Source organism: Eumetopias jubatus, unplaced genomic scaffold, assembly GCF_037043125.1.
Source record: "Eumetopias jubatus isolate StellerSeaLion01/CBP00866 unplaced genomic scaffold, mEumJub1_p1.0 scaffold_9, whole genome shotgun sequence".
NCBI classification, from domain to species: Eukaryota; Metazoa; Chordata; class Mammalia; order Carnivora; family Otariidae; genus Eumetopias; species Eumetopias jubatus.
In genome coordinates this window covers 140,608,018-140,620,741 of record NW_028274815.1, presented here as the reverse complement: position 1 = coordinate 140,620,741, position 12,724 = coordinate 140,608,018, and the positions used below count along the sequence as shown (strand labels likewise).

The 12,724-nt window shown below is 59.2% G+C and overlaps 1 protein-coding gene across 1 annotated transcript; it reads left to right on the top strand.

The window, feature by feature from the left end:
* Nucleotides 1-2,433: 2,433 nt before the first annotated feature.
* Nucleotides 2,434-12,412, top strand: STMN3 (stathmin 3). Its single transcript, XM_028091131.2, has 5 exons — nt 2,434-2,541; nt 8,918-9,013; nt 9,278-9,453; nt 10,797-10,988; nt 11,800-12,412. The coding sequence occupies exons 1-5, from the start codon at nt 2,523-2,525 to the stop codon at nt 11,857-11,859; spliced, it is 543 nt and encodes a 180-aa protein (XP_027946932.1). The 5' UTR covers nt 2,434-2,522; the 3' UTR covers nt 11,860-12,412.
* The last annotated feature ends 312 nt before the right edge of the window (nt 12,413-12,724 follow it).

Below are 12,724 nucleotides of genomic sequence, written 5' to 3'. Positions count from 1 at the left end.
TCACTTTTCTCCGCGGACAGCCTTCCGCCGCCGGGGGTCCCCAGGAATCTACCCCAGTTCAGCCAAGGCACCGCCACCGCGTCTCCGCCGCCCTCAGCCGGTTCGGAATTCGCGGGCTAAGACAGTCGTCACTGAACGCGCTGCACTTCCGCTCCCAATTCCGGTCCGCTGGGCGTGGTTCCCGGCGGAAACCATTCCGCAGCAGAGGGGTGCGCGCACGCGGTGCCGGGCCCCACCCTGCCCCTTCGGTCGACCCTGAGCCTGGAGGACGGCACCTCCATCGGCCGCGGGCAGAAACCTGGGGTTCGAGCCGTCTCCTCCCTCGATGCCATGCCCGCAGAGCCTCCATCCCACCACCCCTCCCGGGGCCAAGTCACCTGAATGGCCCGGACAATTGCACACACCTTGGAATTGGTTTCGCGTGATTCGAATGGCTGCTCAGGCCCGCGGCCTGGAGAGCCTTAGCTGCTTTTCTCCTTACTGCCCAGGCGCCTTGCTACCCAGTGTCCTGGTACCTAGCACCAGCTGGCAGTCAAAAGTGGGATCCGGGGCCTGCACAACTCTTTAGGGGGTAGATACTTGTCTAGACGACTCCAGCATGTTCCAAAAGGCTGATAGAGACGGCCCACAGCCGGCTGGCAACGCCGACCCCAGGGCTTCTCATGGGCTCTGTTTAATGCCCAGACGTGTGATCGAGCATGCTTCGGCAAGCCGGTGGCTTGCTGGCACCCACCCCATCCATCTGTTCCACCTGGTGAGGGGGCCTAGAGGGTTTGTCTTAGACTCTCAGCAGGGAGCTTGGAGAAGAGCTCACCCCTTCAGGACCATGCATGCAGGCATGGACGGCCTCTGAGATAAGTTCTTTGATTATCCACACTTTACAAAGTACAGGGTTGGTGGTTAGATTGCCTAAAGCCTGCCGCTTCCAGCCAGTAGGCCTGCTCTTCACTTCCACAGCACCCATCTTCTAAAAGCAGAAGTGTTGGTGCTCCCAGAAGGCCAAGGAAGGTAAGGCAGGACCCAGGGACTCAGGGCCACCTGGGTCAGAACCAGAGCTGAGGACCCTGAGACGCTGAGCTGATGCATGAGCTGCCTGGTCACACATCACACATGAGACTGCCCCCTGCAATAAATTGTAACTTATAAATGTCATGTACTGAACCTAATTGTGAAAGATGAGAGGAAATGGACACCAAGGCTGGCCGTAACCAGCCCCACTCAGCAGGCACAGGATCTCGATCAAGTCAACGAATTTGAATTGAGAGTCTGCTCTTGCAGGTTTGTGGGCTACCTACAGTGGATCAGACACTATGTGGACCACAGAACAGATGTAACCAGTCCCACACTCCCCATGTATGCATCTCGAGGTGTATACCCATCTGCTGGGCCTGCTTCACACAGACTCTGACCCTTAGGCCTGTCCCTGTCTGTCCCCTTTCTGAGCCTTCCTCACCCCTCTGCAGGCTCCTGAGGTTTCCCATAGTTTTATTCCTGACTCTAAGACTTAGTTGCTTGTGGAGCAAGTGCTTTTCTTGACCTCCGTGGCTCCGTCCCTAAAATGGGAATGACACTTCATCCATTTGACTTCCCAGGCCCAAAGTGAGACAAGATGGTCACTGAAGGAAAGGGCCCACCATTTCTGCAAGGCTCTCCCTTTGGGGACATCAATCTGAACCCTAAGCCCAGAGAGGAGGGGAGGCATGACCCCCACACTCACCAACTCTACCTCTCTTCTCCATCTGGAGACTGGCATTGTTACTGTATCTTACCCTTGAGAAACAGAGCCACAAAGTCAGAAACTCGCTCCCAGTCACACAGCAAGTGGGTGTCAGAGCTGTGGCTGGAACTCCTCTCTATCTCACTTCAAAACCTTTGTCCCTAGACCTCACCACCCCCATTTACTCTCTTTTCTGCCCCAGAATTGACTCGTCCTCTGGGATGCTCCTTGGAGGCCTTCCAGACCGATCCCTACCCCCACTGTTATGACACACTTTCCCCTCAGCACGGACCTGGGCACAGAGAAGGCACCTCCCAGCCTTGGGTGGCTTTAGTGAAGAGCTCTCCAGCCCCACCCTGATGTTGGGGCCCCTCCTCTCCTGCCATGCCCACCCTGGGGAACGGGGCATGTCTCCACCATCCCCCTAAGCCTGCACAAAGCCAAGTTGGGGCAGTGGGTCCAAGAGGTAAGCAATGGGTGGGTGGGCATGTGGCTGCAGTGCTCCACCCTGTGTCCCAGGCTGGCCTCTCCCCTCCCCTCCTTCCCTCCCATCCTCCCCTCCCTCCTCTTCTCTTCCTCTGACGGCCTGCAGCCGGGCTTTCGCACATGCTCTTGCTCGAGCGCTCTCTCTCTCACTCTCTCGCTCTCCCGCTCGCTCTCTCCCCCTCTCTCCCTCTCCCTCTCTGCGCCCGCCTCCCGCCCGCCCTCGCTCCCTCCCCTCCCCAGCAGTGCCGCATTCGCCGACTGCAGCTCCAGCCGCCGCCCGCGCCTCCCGGCCTTCCGCAGCCTCCGCGCCGCCAGCACCATGGCCAGCACCCTGTCCGGTAGGCGCCCGGGACGCGGTCTTCCTGGGACGGTGGCGGGTCTGAGCTGAGGCCATTGTCTGGCCTCGCCTGAAGCTGGGGCCGGTGGCGGACTCTGTTTTCACATCTCAGACCTCACGCTCTGTAAGGGCGCGGGGCGCGGCCGGGCCGAACCCGCAAGAACCGGGGTTCAGGGCCAACGGGTTGGGAACACCTGGTGCCCCAAGGGCGAGGATTGCGGCGCGGGTGCGGTGGGCGTGGGCCGCCGGGCAGGGGCCGCGCCCAAGCGAGCACCTGGAGCGAGGGCGCATTGCCCCTTCCGTGGCCGCCGTGTCAGGCCGGGCGCGACTGTGGCAGGGTGGCTCCGAGGGTCCGGGCGCGGGATCGTGCCCCCAGGTGGGCGCGCTGGGGAGGTGTAGACAGTGTCCCCCGAGGCGTCTGTCTACCGCAGACCCTGGTTCGACCTCGCCTTCGCGAGGGTGGGGGTTAGGAGGGTAGGACCCATTGCCAGCGAGCCCAGGCCGTTATCTGCGCCAATGGAGCGCCCTGGGGGCTGGAGGGACGCTGCGGAAGGACGGGGGAGGAGAAACCCAGCCGGGAGCGAGCGGAGCCGCGCCCGCGTCTAGCGTGGTCGTCCCCTCCCCTCGCTGCTCCGGGCTTGGGGACCGCTCTGCGACATGGTACCACCTGCTTTGGTCGAAAAAGCCACCGCCCTTTGCGCAGCGGGGTTTGGATGGAGGAGGGGCCGCTGCAGTTTCCAAGTCCTCCCAGCAAGGAGGGGTCTGCCCCTCCCTCCCCCACAGCCCCGCCTCCCAAGCTGCGGATCCACTGCCCGCAAGGCTGCGACCCTCCCCTCATACCTGAGCCGGGCGCGGCTCTGGCGGAGGGGTGGACATGGGGCCAGGTGACCCTGGGCGTGAGGACATGGGGCTTGCTCTCCCCAGGAACGCTCTGGCCTGTCTGGCCGCTCTGGGACCAACTTCGTCTTTGCACTCCATCGCCAGGGACATCAGGGTAGTGGCTCCCCACCTCCACCCCATTTCCCCCTGGACTCAGAACTCTACTCCCAGCCCACCCTTCCCTCCATTCTGGGGGTCCCCTCTCCCTAGCTAGCCTGATTCTCTCTGGAGTGGCACACAGTTTGGCTCCACGCACCCACATGTGCCCTGCCCTGACCAGCTTCTTAGGCCCTGTGGGTCCCAGGCCCCAGGTGACTTCTGCACTTGTCAAGGAGGGGACCACATGTGTCACTGACCACACCCCTCCTGCACACAGACCATGAGGGTCTTGTCCATCTGGCCTTCATCTGCCCCCTGCTCTGTCTTGTTGACCTCCTCAGAGATATTGGGCTCAGCTTTGGGCAGGAACTGAGGGTGGTCTTTCCTTCCCGTGGCCAGAGCGCTAGTCCAGTCCCACACTGAGGCAGGGCTTCAGGCCCCGGTCTGTGCCCGAGTGGGGGACAATGAGCAACCACTGGTGGGAGATGCTCTCAGCCTTTTCTCTTAGTAAAACCCCTGCTCAGTAGGTCTCATCTGACAGGTAAGCAGACAGATTAGGTGGTGAGGGGATGCAGCCGAAGCTGCACTGTTGATGACCACCACAGGTGGGCGCAGATGTGACCTCAAAAGCCCCCTGACATGAGCCCTCCTTTGCCAGGCTTTGGGGTGCTGCTGACCCATGCTTGGTCCCAGGATTTTTCTGGGTGTCCAGGTTGCTGTTGGTGTGAAAAGGGAAACCATAAGCGCAATCAGTGTTGATCAGCACGGCCACTGCCTCATAGATGTGCCGTGAGCCAGCCCAGAGAACTGCCTCCTGACAAAGTCAGGTGGGGATGGACCTTTCCTGTTTTACTGTCAGGGCTGCCCCAGAGAGAGTGCAGCCCACATGTGTGCATGCCTATGCCCACCTTCATAAAAATTTGATAGGCAGGTGGCTTGACCCAGAAGTGGCTATGTGAGCAGACCAGTAATTGTGGCCAAAATCAGTTTAAGTGAATCCCAGCTATGGCTTCTTGGTTAAAAGAAGTCTCTGATTGGAGTGGCCTCTGGTGCTCCATGCCTCAGTGGCCTGTCTGCCCCGGCTCACTGGTGGGCTTCGTTTGGTCTTGGTGACTAGGGTGAAGAGTCATTGTCTGCTATGACCTTGTAGTCACAAGATTGACCTTAGCTTTCTCTTCCTCTGTTGACTTTCCCACCACCTTTCCCTTGAGCATCTGCTGATGGGCTATGTCACTGGGACTCACCTGGAGAGACGTGGCCATCTCTTGGTGTCCTTCCCACACACTCAGCTCTTCACACACTTTTGTAGAGTCTTGCTCATATTATCTCCTTATGCAACTCTGTTGAGCCGAGAGGGCTCGTCCGTGCTCCCTAAGCTCTCAGGCCTTAAGTGCATGGAGGTGATGGTGACAGCGCCTCCCGTGGACTTGTACTGAGAGATGAACAAGGCATTCCAGGAAAGGTGCTTGGCCTAGTGCCTGACAAGAGATGGGTGCCCAGTCCATGCCAGGCAGTGTGACTATTGCAGCCACATTTCCCAGAGTTTCCTCCCCAGAGGAGGTGAATCTGCTCGCGCGTCCTGCCATGCTGGGCTCCCAGCATGTTGCACGTGACTCTGACTAGTGAGAGGGGCAGCCTGGGGGGCAATGAGCTCCATCTGCCAGGAAGCAATTCACAGCAGCCTCCAGGACCCTTCTAGGGGTGAGTGGGCATCTGTGGGCGCCCTGCCTTCCCAGTTCTGGATAGACAACCCCCCACCCCCACCACCATGAGACTCCCAACAGGAAAGTGCAGCCAGAGGCTGGGGCTCATGATCAGGTTCCCATCCTGTCATGCTGTGTGACTCTGGGTGGGCTCCTTGCTCTCTCTCTCTCTTTTTTTTTTTCCTCAGTAGAAATGAATCTGACAAGTGCTGGCTGGTCTTGAGGGTCAGTTGGGAGTATGGATGTAATGCACCCACCTCAGGGGTGCTGCCATTATGGTTACCATGCCACTGTAGGCTGATCTGGTGCCTTCTCACTCTTGCTCACCTAGGATCTAAGCATCCAAAAAGCCAATGTGCGTTTTTGCATATTTAACATTTAGTATGAAGAGGAAGAGGGAGATGAAAGCAATCCAGCTCATGCCAGAGATTTGCTTATAACGACTCCCTGAAGTCAGTGATGGGGAAGGAAGAGAAGGGTCCTGGCGAGGGGGAGAAACAGCATGCCCCCAAGCTGCAGAGGGGCTTCCTGGCTTGAGCTCTGTCGATGGAGAGGTGCCTAGATGGGTTTGGGCCTCAACCTCTTCCCTCTGCAGTGAGACATGAGCTTTAAGCCCCTCCAGTTCTGAGGACATAGGTGTAACCTCCTGTGTTGTGAGCTGCTGGGCCCAGCCCTGCTCTCCAGCCCCATGTGTGAGCTTCTCCTTGCTCAATGTCTGAAAATTTGCCAATTTCCCTCCCTGCTGTCCAGTTCCCTCCAACTTGCAGCCAGACCACACAGCAAGTCTCACTCCCAAGTTCCTTCTGGGGTGGGGGGAGTGCCCCTTCCCACTTGGCTACTTAGGATGAGTCTTCTGGGAAGGAAGCTCCTCATGGGCCATCAGCCCAGGAGAAACCAACCTGGGGAATCTCCATGACCATCAGACGCTGAGCTGCATCCCTATTACCAGCTGCAAGACATAGTCAGTCCCTCACTTCCTAGTTGGACACTGGTCCCCTGGGCTGGTCAATGCCCTCAGAGAGCTCTGACTTTAGTCTCCAGTACCCCCCAACCTTCTCCCCTGTGTCCTGACAATGCGGTGCCCACACCTGCCCAAGCTCCACATCCTGCACCCTAAATTGGTGCCAACCTCCCTTCATACTCAGGCAACAGGTACTTGGAAGGGTGTCCCCTGACATTTGTCCATAAACTTGTTCTTCCTCTGTAATAAATGTGCAGCTCATTTTCCTGGGGAAACTTCAGGCTCAAGGTAGAGAGGAGCTTGAGAACCTGTGAGCCCCAAGCTCCTGGCATGTATGGTAAACCCATTTGGAGGTTTCCACATGTGGTGAGGAAGGGCTGCCTGGAAGGTGGCAGAGGCAGTGTCTGTTGCCAGGGAGGCAGGTGGTGGCAAGGTCAGCCAAGCCCCTTTCTTCCTGGCCTCTCTCAGGATCCAAGTATGCCCCCCTGACCCAGACCCCTTCTTGTTCCCCTCCTCACCCTCCCTCTGAGCACAGGGCTGTCTATTTCCTTAGCCTTTCCAAATGCCCAAATGTCTCCTGGTCTGCTGCTTCTGAAGAGCTGGCTTTACCCGGTCTTACACCTTCTCACTCCCCAGCACGTTAGTATGAGGTAATCCTCTCCCCCTTTTTAAAATTAACTTTTAGGGGACGCCTGGGTGGCTCAGTCAGTTGGGCGTCTGCCTTCAGCTCAGGTCATGATCCCAGGGACCTGGGATCGAGTCCCGCATCGGGCTCCCTGCTCGGCGGGGAGTCTGCTTCTCCCTCTACCACTCCCCCCACTCGTTCTCTCAATCTCTCTCTCTTTCTCTCAAATAAATACTTTAAAAAACTTTTTAAAAACTCTATGATTCTAAAAAAAATAAATAAAATTAACTTTTAATAGCACAAGAAATACACAAATAGATTATGCTTGTAAAAAAAATAAAATTGACATGTCAAGCCAAAATCCCCTTTGAGGCCTGCACACATCTAGCCCACTTCCCTCCCAGCCTCCTGAAGCCAATGACCAAGGTACATATCTCTGCCCTGCTACCCCTCCACGCCCCTTAAAGGCTCTCCTTGCTGCCTGCCCAGGATTCCTCTGTGCTCCCTTTACAGTCTCTTGGGCTCTCCCCAGAAGAGTCTGGGTCATCAGGACGTTTAGATCCAATAACATCATTCTCTGCACTGGTTGTGGAGAAACCCTGTTCACCATGAGCTGCTCTCTCAGACAAGGGCCTGATAATTTCTGTCCTGTGTCCTGTTTCTACACCAACACTTTCCCCAACTCCACATTAACTCAATTTTAAAACATTGTCTTGTGTGAAATTTGATCAGGAAGTTTCTTAAGATTTTATCTATTTATTTGACAGATAGAGTCAGAAAGCAAAGCCGGGGGAGGGGGAAGCAGCAGAGGCAGAGGGAGAAGCCAACTCCCACCAAGCAGGGAGCCTGATGTGGGGCTCGATCCCAGGACCCTGAGATCATGACCTGAGCCGAAGGCAGACGCTTAACCGACTGAGCCACCCAGGTGCCCCAGTCAGGAAGTTTATTGTCCAAATTTGTGTCTGCTCCTTGGAAGACCCCTTCATGGAAGCCAGACTCCCTCTCTGGAGTGTCTCTCTGGAGACCTGTACCAGCTTCTCCAGCTAGGGTGGCAGGATGGGTCTCTGACATAGTCTAGAGGATCTGCTGGAGTGGTGTAAAGAACACAGACCACCAGGGATTGCACTTGAGGAGCTTTGGTCAAGTCACCCTGGCCACTGGGGCCCAGTGTCATCTCAGTTGAGCCCGGGGACAGTCTTGGGCTTGAAGATTGTTAAGCATTAGTGAGACACTGGGCCAGTGTGTCTACCTTAGGGCCTGGCTTGTCATGAATGGGCCACAGAAAGCTCAGTTATTTCCATTCTGACAGTGGGCTTCTCCTCTTCACCTGACAGGACTCAGGGCCTCAGCAGACAAGTGTACGTCCTTTTCTGGTTGGACACGGGGCACACTGGCTGTGGGCACTTGCTCTGCAAGACTAGAGGGCAAGCTTTGGTGCTGAACGGACAGCTCCCTACCTTTTGGCTCTGGATGGGCAGGGAGTGTGTGCCTGGTGATGGCCTGGTTTCACCTGGGGTGGCTGCAATGCCATCAGGGTAAATGGGGGGGCGGGGGTCACACAGGAGGAAGTCTGACAGCTTCACCCAGGTGTACAGACCAAGAAAGTGCTGCCTGCAGAAGCTCCACACCTGTGCTGGCCCAGTCATGAGTGTGGTGGTTAACATCTGCTAAGAGGGAAGGGGCAGGAAGGAGGGAGGGACGTGGGGGGCCAGGGACGGTGGGCCAGGAAGATACACAGTGACAAAGGGTCACAGAGACATGCAGAGAGAGAGTTGAGCCAGGAAGACAGAGGGGTGGCCAGAGACCAACAAACACACAGCCATGTAGAGGAATGAGACGGAAATGCCGAGAGAGAAAAGAAGGAAGGGGGTACCAGGAGAACAATGCGGGACGACCCACAGGAAGGAAGGTGTGCCCAGGGACAAGGTCAGCTTCTGGGAGTGGGGGGAGGGAGAGGGGAGCTGTGGAGAGGCGAGGGTAAAGAAAGCAAGATGCACAGGCTTCCAGAGACACAGCAGGGGAGCACTGGGGAGGAAAAGACAGAGGCAGCCAGGGAGGTGAGGTCAGGAGGTGGCCATGGCGCCCTCTCATGCTGGCCTCATGCCCACAGCCTACAAGGAGAAGATGAAGGAGTTGTCAGTGCTGTCGCTCATCTGCTCCTGTTTCTACTCACAGCCGCACCCCAACACCATCTACCAGTATGGGGGTGAGTGTGTCCCAGGCAGCTGCCAGGTTCTGCTTGGTCAGTGCCTGCCTCCTCCTTTACTTGCGCCCTGCTCCCACAGCCTCTCTGACCACCCCCCTCAGCTCAGCTGGCTTCTGGAGAGGGAGTCTCCGACGGGAGGACGCCTTGGGTGCTCAGGCCCGGGGGTCCCACAGGAGCAGCCGTGCTCCCTCCCTCAGCCCTTGATCTGGATGTGTGCTGGGGACATGGCCCCTCAGAGTCCTGAAGCCCAATGTGGTTTTGCAGACATGGAGGTGAAGCAGCTGGACAAGAGGGCCTCTGGCCAGAGCTTCGAGGTCATCCTCAAGTCCCCTTCTGATCTGTCCCCCGAGAGCCCAGTGCTCTCCTCTCCCCCCAAGAGGAAGGACACCTCCCTGGAGGAACTGCAGAAGCGGCTGGAGGCAGCTGAGGAGCGAAGGAAGGTGAGGAACCCACCCCTGCCCCCAGATCCTGACGAAGGTGGCCAGAAGGCCTCATTGGGCACAGACAGGGTCCCCAAGGCACAGGGTGCTCCAAGCCCCTGCTTGGCTGTTGGCCTGGAGTGGAGAGGGTCTCATGGTTCCCTGAATCTCCTCTTGGGAGATCAGAATAGGACAGGGAGGTGAAGGGTTCCCCAATGGCAGCCAGCTGGAGAGGCACAGGAACCAGAGACTGTTGGAGGGGGTGTCCTTGGCCATGGCCAGGAGGGGGCCCTGGGACATGAGTCTGGGCTGGCATCCTTCTCCAGGGTAGAGAAGTGAGTGAGAAGAAAGGGACTCCCATATGTTGGGGGCTGCAAGCCCACACCTGCTGGGAGCTCAGGGGGCCCCTGGGAGAAGGGGGGCATGCGCTCCAGGCTTCCTCCTTGTTCCTTCCCCCCACACCAGCCCCCCACTGAAACACACACAAAAGGAGTACTCTCAGGAGTGCGGTCCTGATGCCCAAGCCCATTGGGCAGGGGCACTGGCTCCAAATCCCTTATAGCATGTCCCAGTGAAACCTGGGGACCCAGGCCTCCTAGGATTAACTAGCAGTGAGTGGCACGTGGGTGGGCCCAGCAGCCTCGTGAAGGAGCTGAGAGCCCTTGCGTCTCTGACCCTCACCTCTCCTCCAGGCCTCCAGGCAGCCCCTCCCCCACTAGGGCTGGACAGGGCCGCAGCACCCGCAGTTCCAGTCTCCTCGCTCCAACTAGTCCCTTCTCCGGCAGCCCTGGGAACCCTTACACAGTCCCCCGCACCTCAGGGAATTCAGAACCCAGTGCATATCAAGCACCTACTTTGAGCTCAGCGGGCAGACGTTTGAGGAGGAGATGGTGCAGGTTCCATGACAGCCCATAAGTTTTGAATTTGTTCTGCTCCTCCAACATTCCCTGAGTGCACCACGGGCTTTGGAGGAGGTAGCAAGCGAGCGGGACAGAGCCTGTCTTGCTGCGTGGGCGCCCTCAGCCTAGCAGGAGGGACAGCTCCGCGGGCTGACGACGGGCAGAAAGGGTGAGCAATTTCCGGTTTGTCTGGGGCTGGGGGTTCTCCTGGCACGCGGACCTTGCGGTGCTAAAGCCCAGGAAGTCCCAGGCAAACTGGGACCAGATGAATACCCTCGCGACGGCAGAGCCGTGTAGACCCGACGTCCAGTGGGCAGCAGGTAGCCGGCTCGGGCTGGGCAGCAGGGCAGGGTAATGGGCACTGGGCGGAGCCGAGACAGCGCGCGGGGAGGCCAGGCTTGCGTGGGGGGCTGGGGGCAGGGGCCCGGCCGCCGCCCACGCGCGCGCCCCTGTCTGCCCGCACAGACGCAGGAGGCGCAGGTGCTAAAGCAGCTGGCTGAGCGGCGCGAGCACGAGCGCGAGGTGCTGCACAAGGCGCTGGAGGAGAACAACAACTTCAGTCGCCTGGCGGAGGAAAAGCTCAACTACAAGATGGAGCTTAGCAAGGAGATCCGCCAGGCGCACCTGGCGGCGCTGCGCGAGCGGCTGCGCGAGAAGGTGCGCGCCGGGGCGGGGCCAGGAGAACTCCGGAACAGGATCGAGGAGGGGGCGGGGCGAAGGGCGGGAGCAGTGGGTCTTGAGGGGCGGGGCTCCGCGCGGGGGGCGGTGCCCGGGGCGGGGCGGATCCCGGGCAGCAGGAAGTGGGGGGTTTCGCCTGCGTTTATTGGGCGCCTGCGGCCTCGGCCTCCGCCCCCAATCCGGTCCTGGTGGCACACGGCCAGTGACCGCAGTAATAAACCGATAGTCATTACTTTTGAAGTGCTGCGAAAGACGCGGGTTTGAGCTAGAAGAGGGGAGGAGCTGCTTTAGGCTGGGGGGCCAGGGAAGCCCCCGGGGGTCCCCCCCGTCCTTTGGTGGTCCCTTCCCACTGCACCACCAGCGCTCTCGCAGCCCGGCTGCTCCCTGTCGGGCATGGAGACAGTCCAGAGTGAGGCGAGGCCCCGCCCGGGCCGGAGCCCCCTTGGAGTAGCCTCTGCTTCAGCCCGTGAGGTGGGACCAGGTTGGTGCCAGGGGGTACCCTGGAGCTTGCAAACCCAAGGAAGTTCCCTGGAGTCACGGCTCGCTCTCTGGTTTGGGTGCCAACCTGTCGCGCTGAGGGCCAGCCCCCGCACTCAGGCCACACTTCGAGGAGAGGACATGGGCCTCCCCCTGCTCTCTGTTGCTCCTCCATCCTGGTCGTCAAGGGGTCCCATTGGTCGCTTCTCCTGCACTTAGGAGGGTCCTTGAAGCCTGGGCGTGGGGGGAGGGGCAGCCCCCCCAGCCGCCAAGGCGGGCGCAGGGCCCCGCCCACCTCCACCTGTCCTCGCAGGAGCTGCACGCAGCTGAGGTGCGCAGGAACAAGGAGCAGCGAGAGGAGATGTCCGGCTAAGGGGCTGCGGAGCAGAGGCGCCTGGATCCTGAGAGGAGACATCAACACATGCGGGTTCTGGTTTCGTCTTGTGCCACTTTGTCTAGATGCAACTTTTGCTCCTGCCCCTTCCCTTCCCCGCACTCCCAGCTCCCGCTTCTCTTTCCGCTCTCAACCGTCCAGTCCTCCGCAGGCTCCCCGTCCAGGAGCCGCCAGGGCCTGGCACACAGTCCCTCACTTCAGGCACCAGGCCAGGCAGTGGCTGGATCCCCTGTTGGTGGCCCTCTCAGCAGATGTGGTGACAACCTCAATAAATCCAGTGGTGGTAGCAGGAACATGTGGGTCCTTATACTGGCTCGTCCTGTGAGCACCTTGTACTTAGGGCACGTCCTCTGAGCCAGCTCCCTGCCGCTGACAGGCAAAGGTGACACCACCTGCAAGGCCTTCAGTGGGGGGGGGGGAGGAAGGAAGAACGACCTCTGGGCCATGTGTGGCCAGGTCAGCCATGGTGCCATCTGTGCAGTGGAATGCTTTGGAATGGGTGGGTAGGGGTCCTGAGACCACCTGGCCTGCAGTGGGCAACTTGGGGGGGAGGGTGGGACGTGGCCTGGCCTGAGTCTTCAGGGGAGTGGGCATTCTGCCATGGTCTACAGGGTCGTGGGCTGCACGGACACCTCTTGCTGGCCCCTCCTCCCAGGAGTGCCCGCCTCCTAAGAACGTCTGGCCCGGTACCCATGTGGGGGAAGCCCTCCTCCATCATCACTCCTTTCCTCCCCCTAGGCTTTACAGGCCCTTGGAGGACCCCATCTGGCCCGGTACCCATGTGGGGAAGCCCTCCTCCATCATTAGGCTTTACAGGCCCTTGGAGGACCCCATCTTTAGAGCC

Excerpts from the sequence above, each read along its gene's own strand:
- STMN3 (XM_028091131.2), top strand. Across the intron at positions 9,014-9,277 it reads CACCATCTACCAGTATGGGG|ACATGGAGGTGAAGCAGCTG; the intron begins GTGAGTGTGTCC and ends GTGGTTTTGCAG. Across the intron at positions 10,989-11,799 it reads GCGAGCGGCTGCGCGAGAAG|GAGCTGCACGCAGCTGAGGT; the intron begins GTGCGCGCCGGG and ends CTGTCCTCGCAG.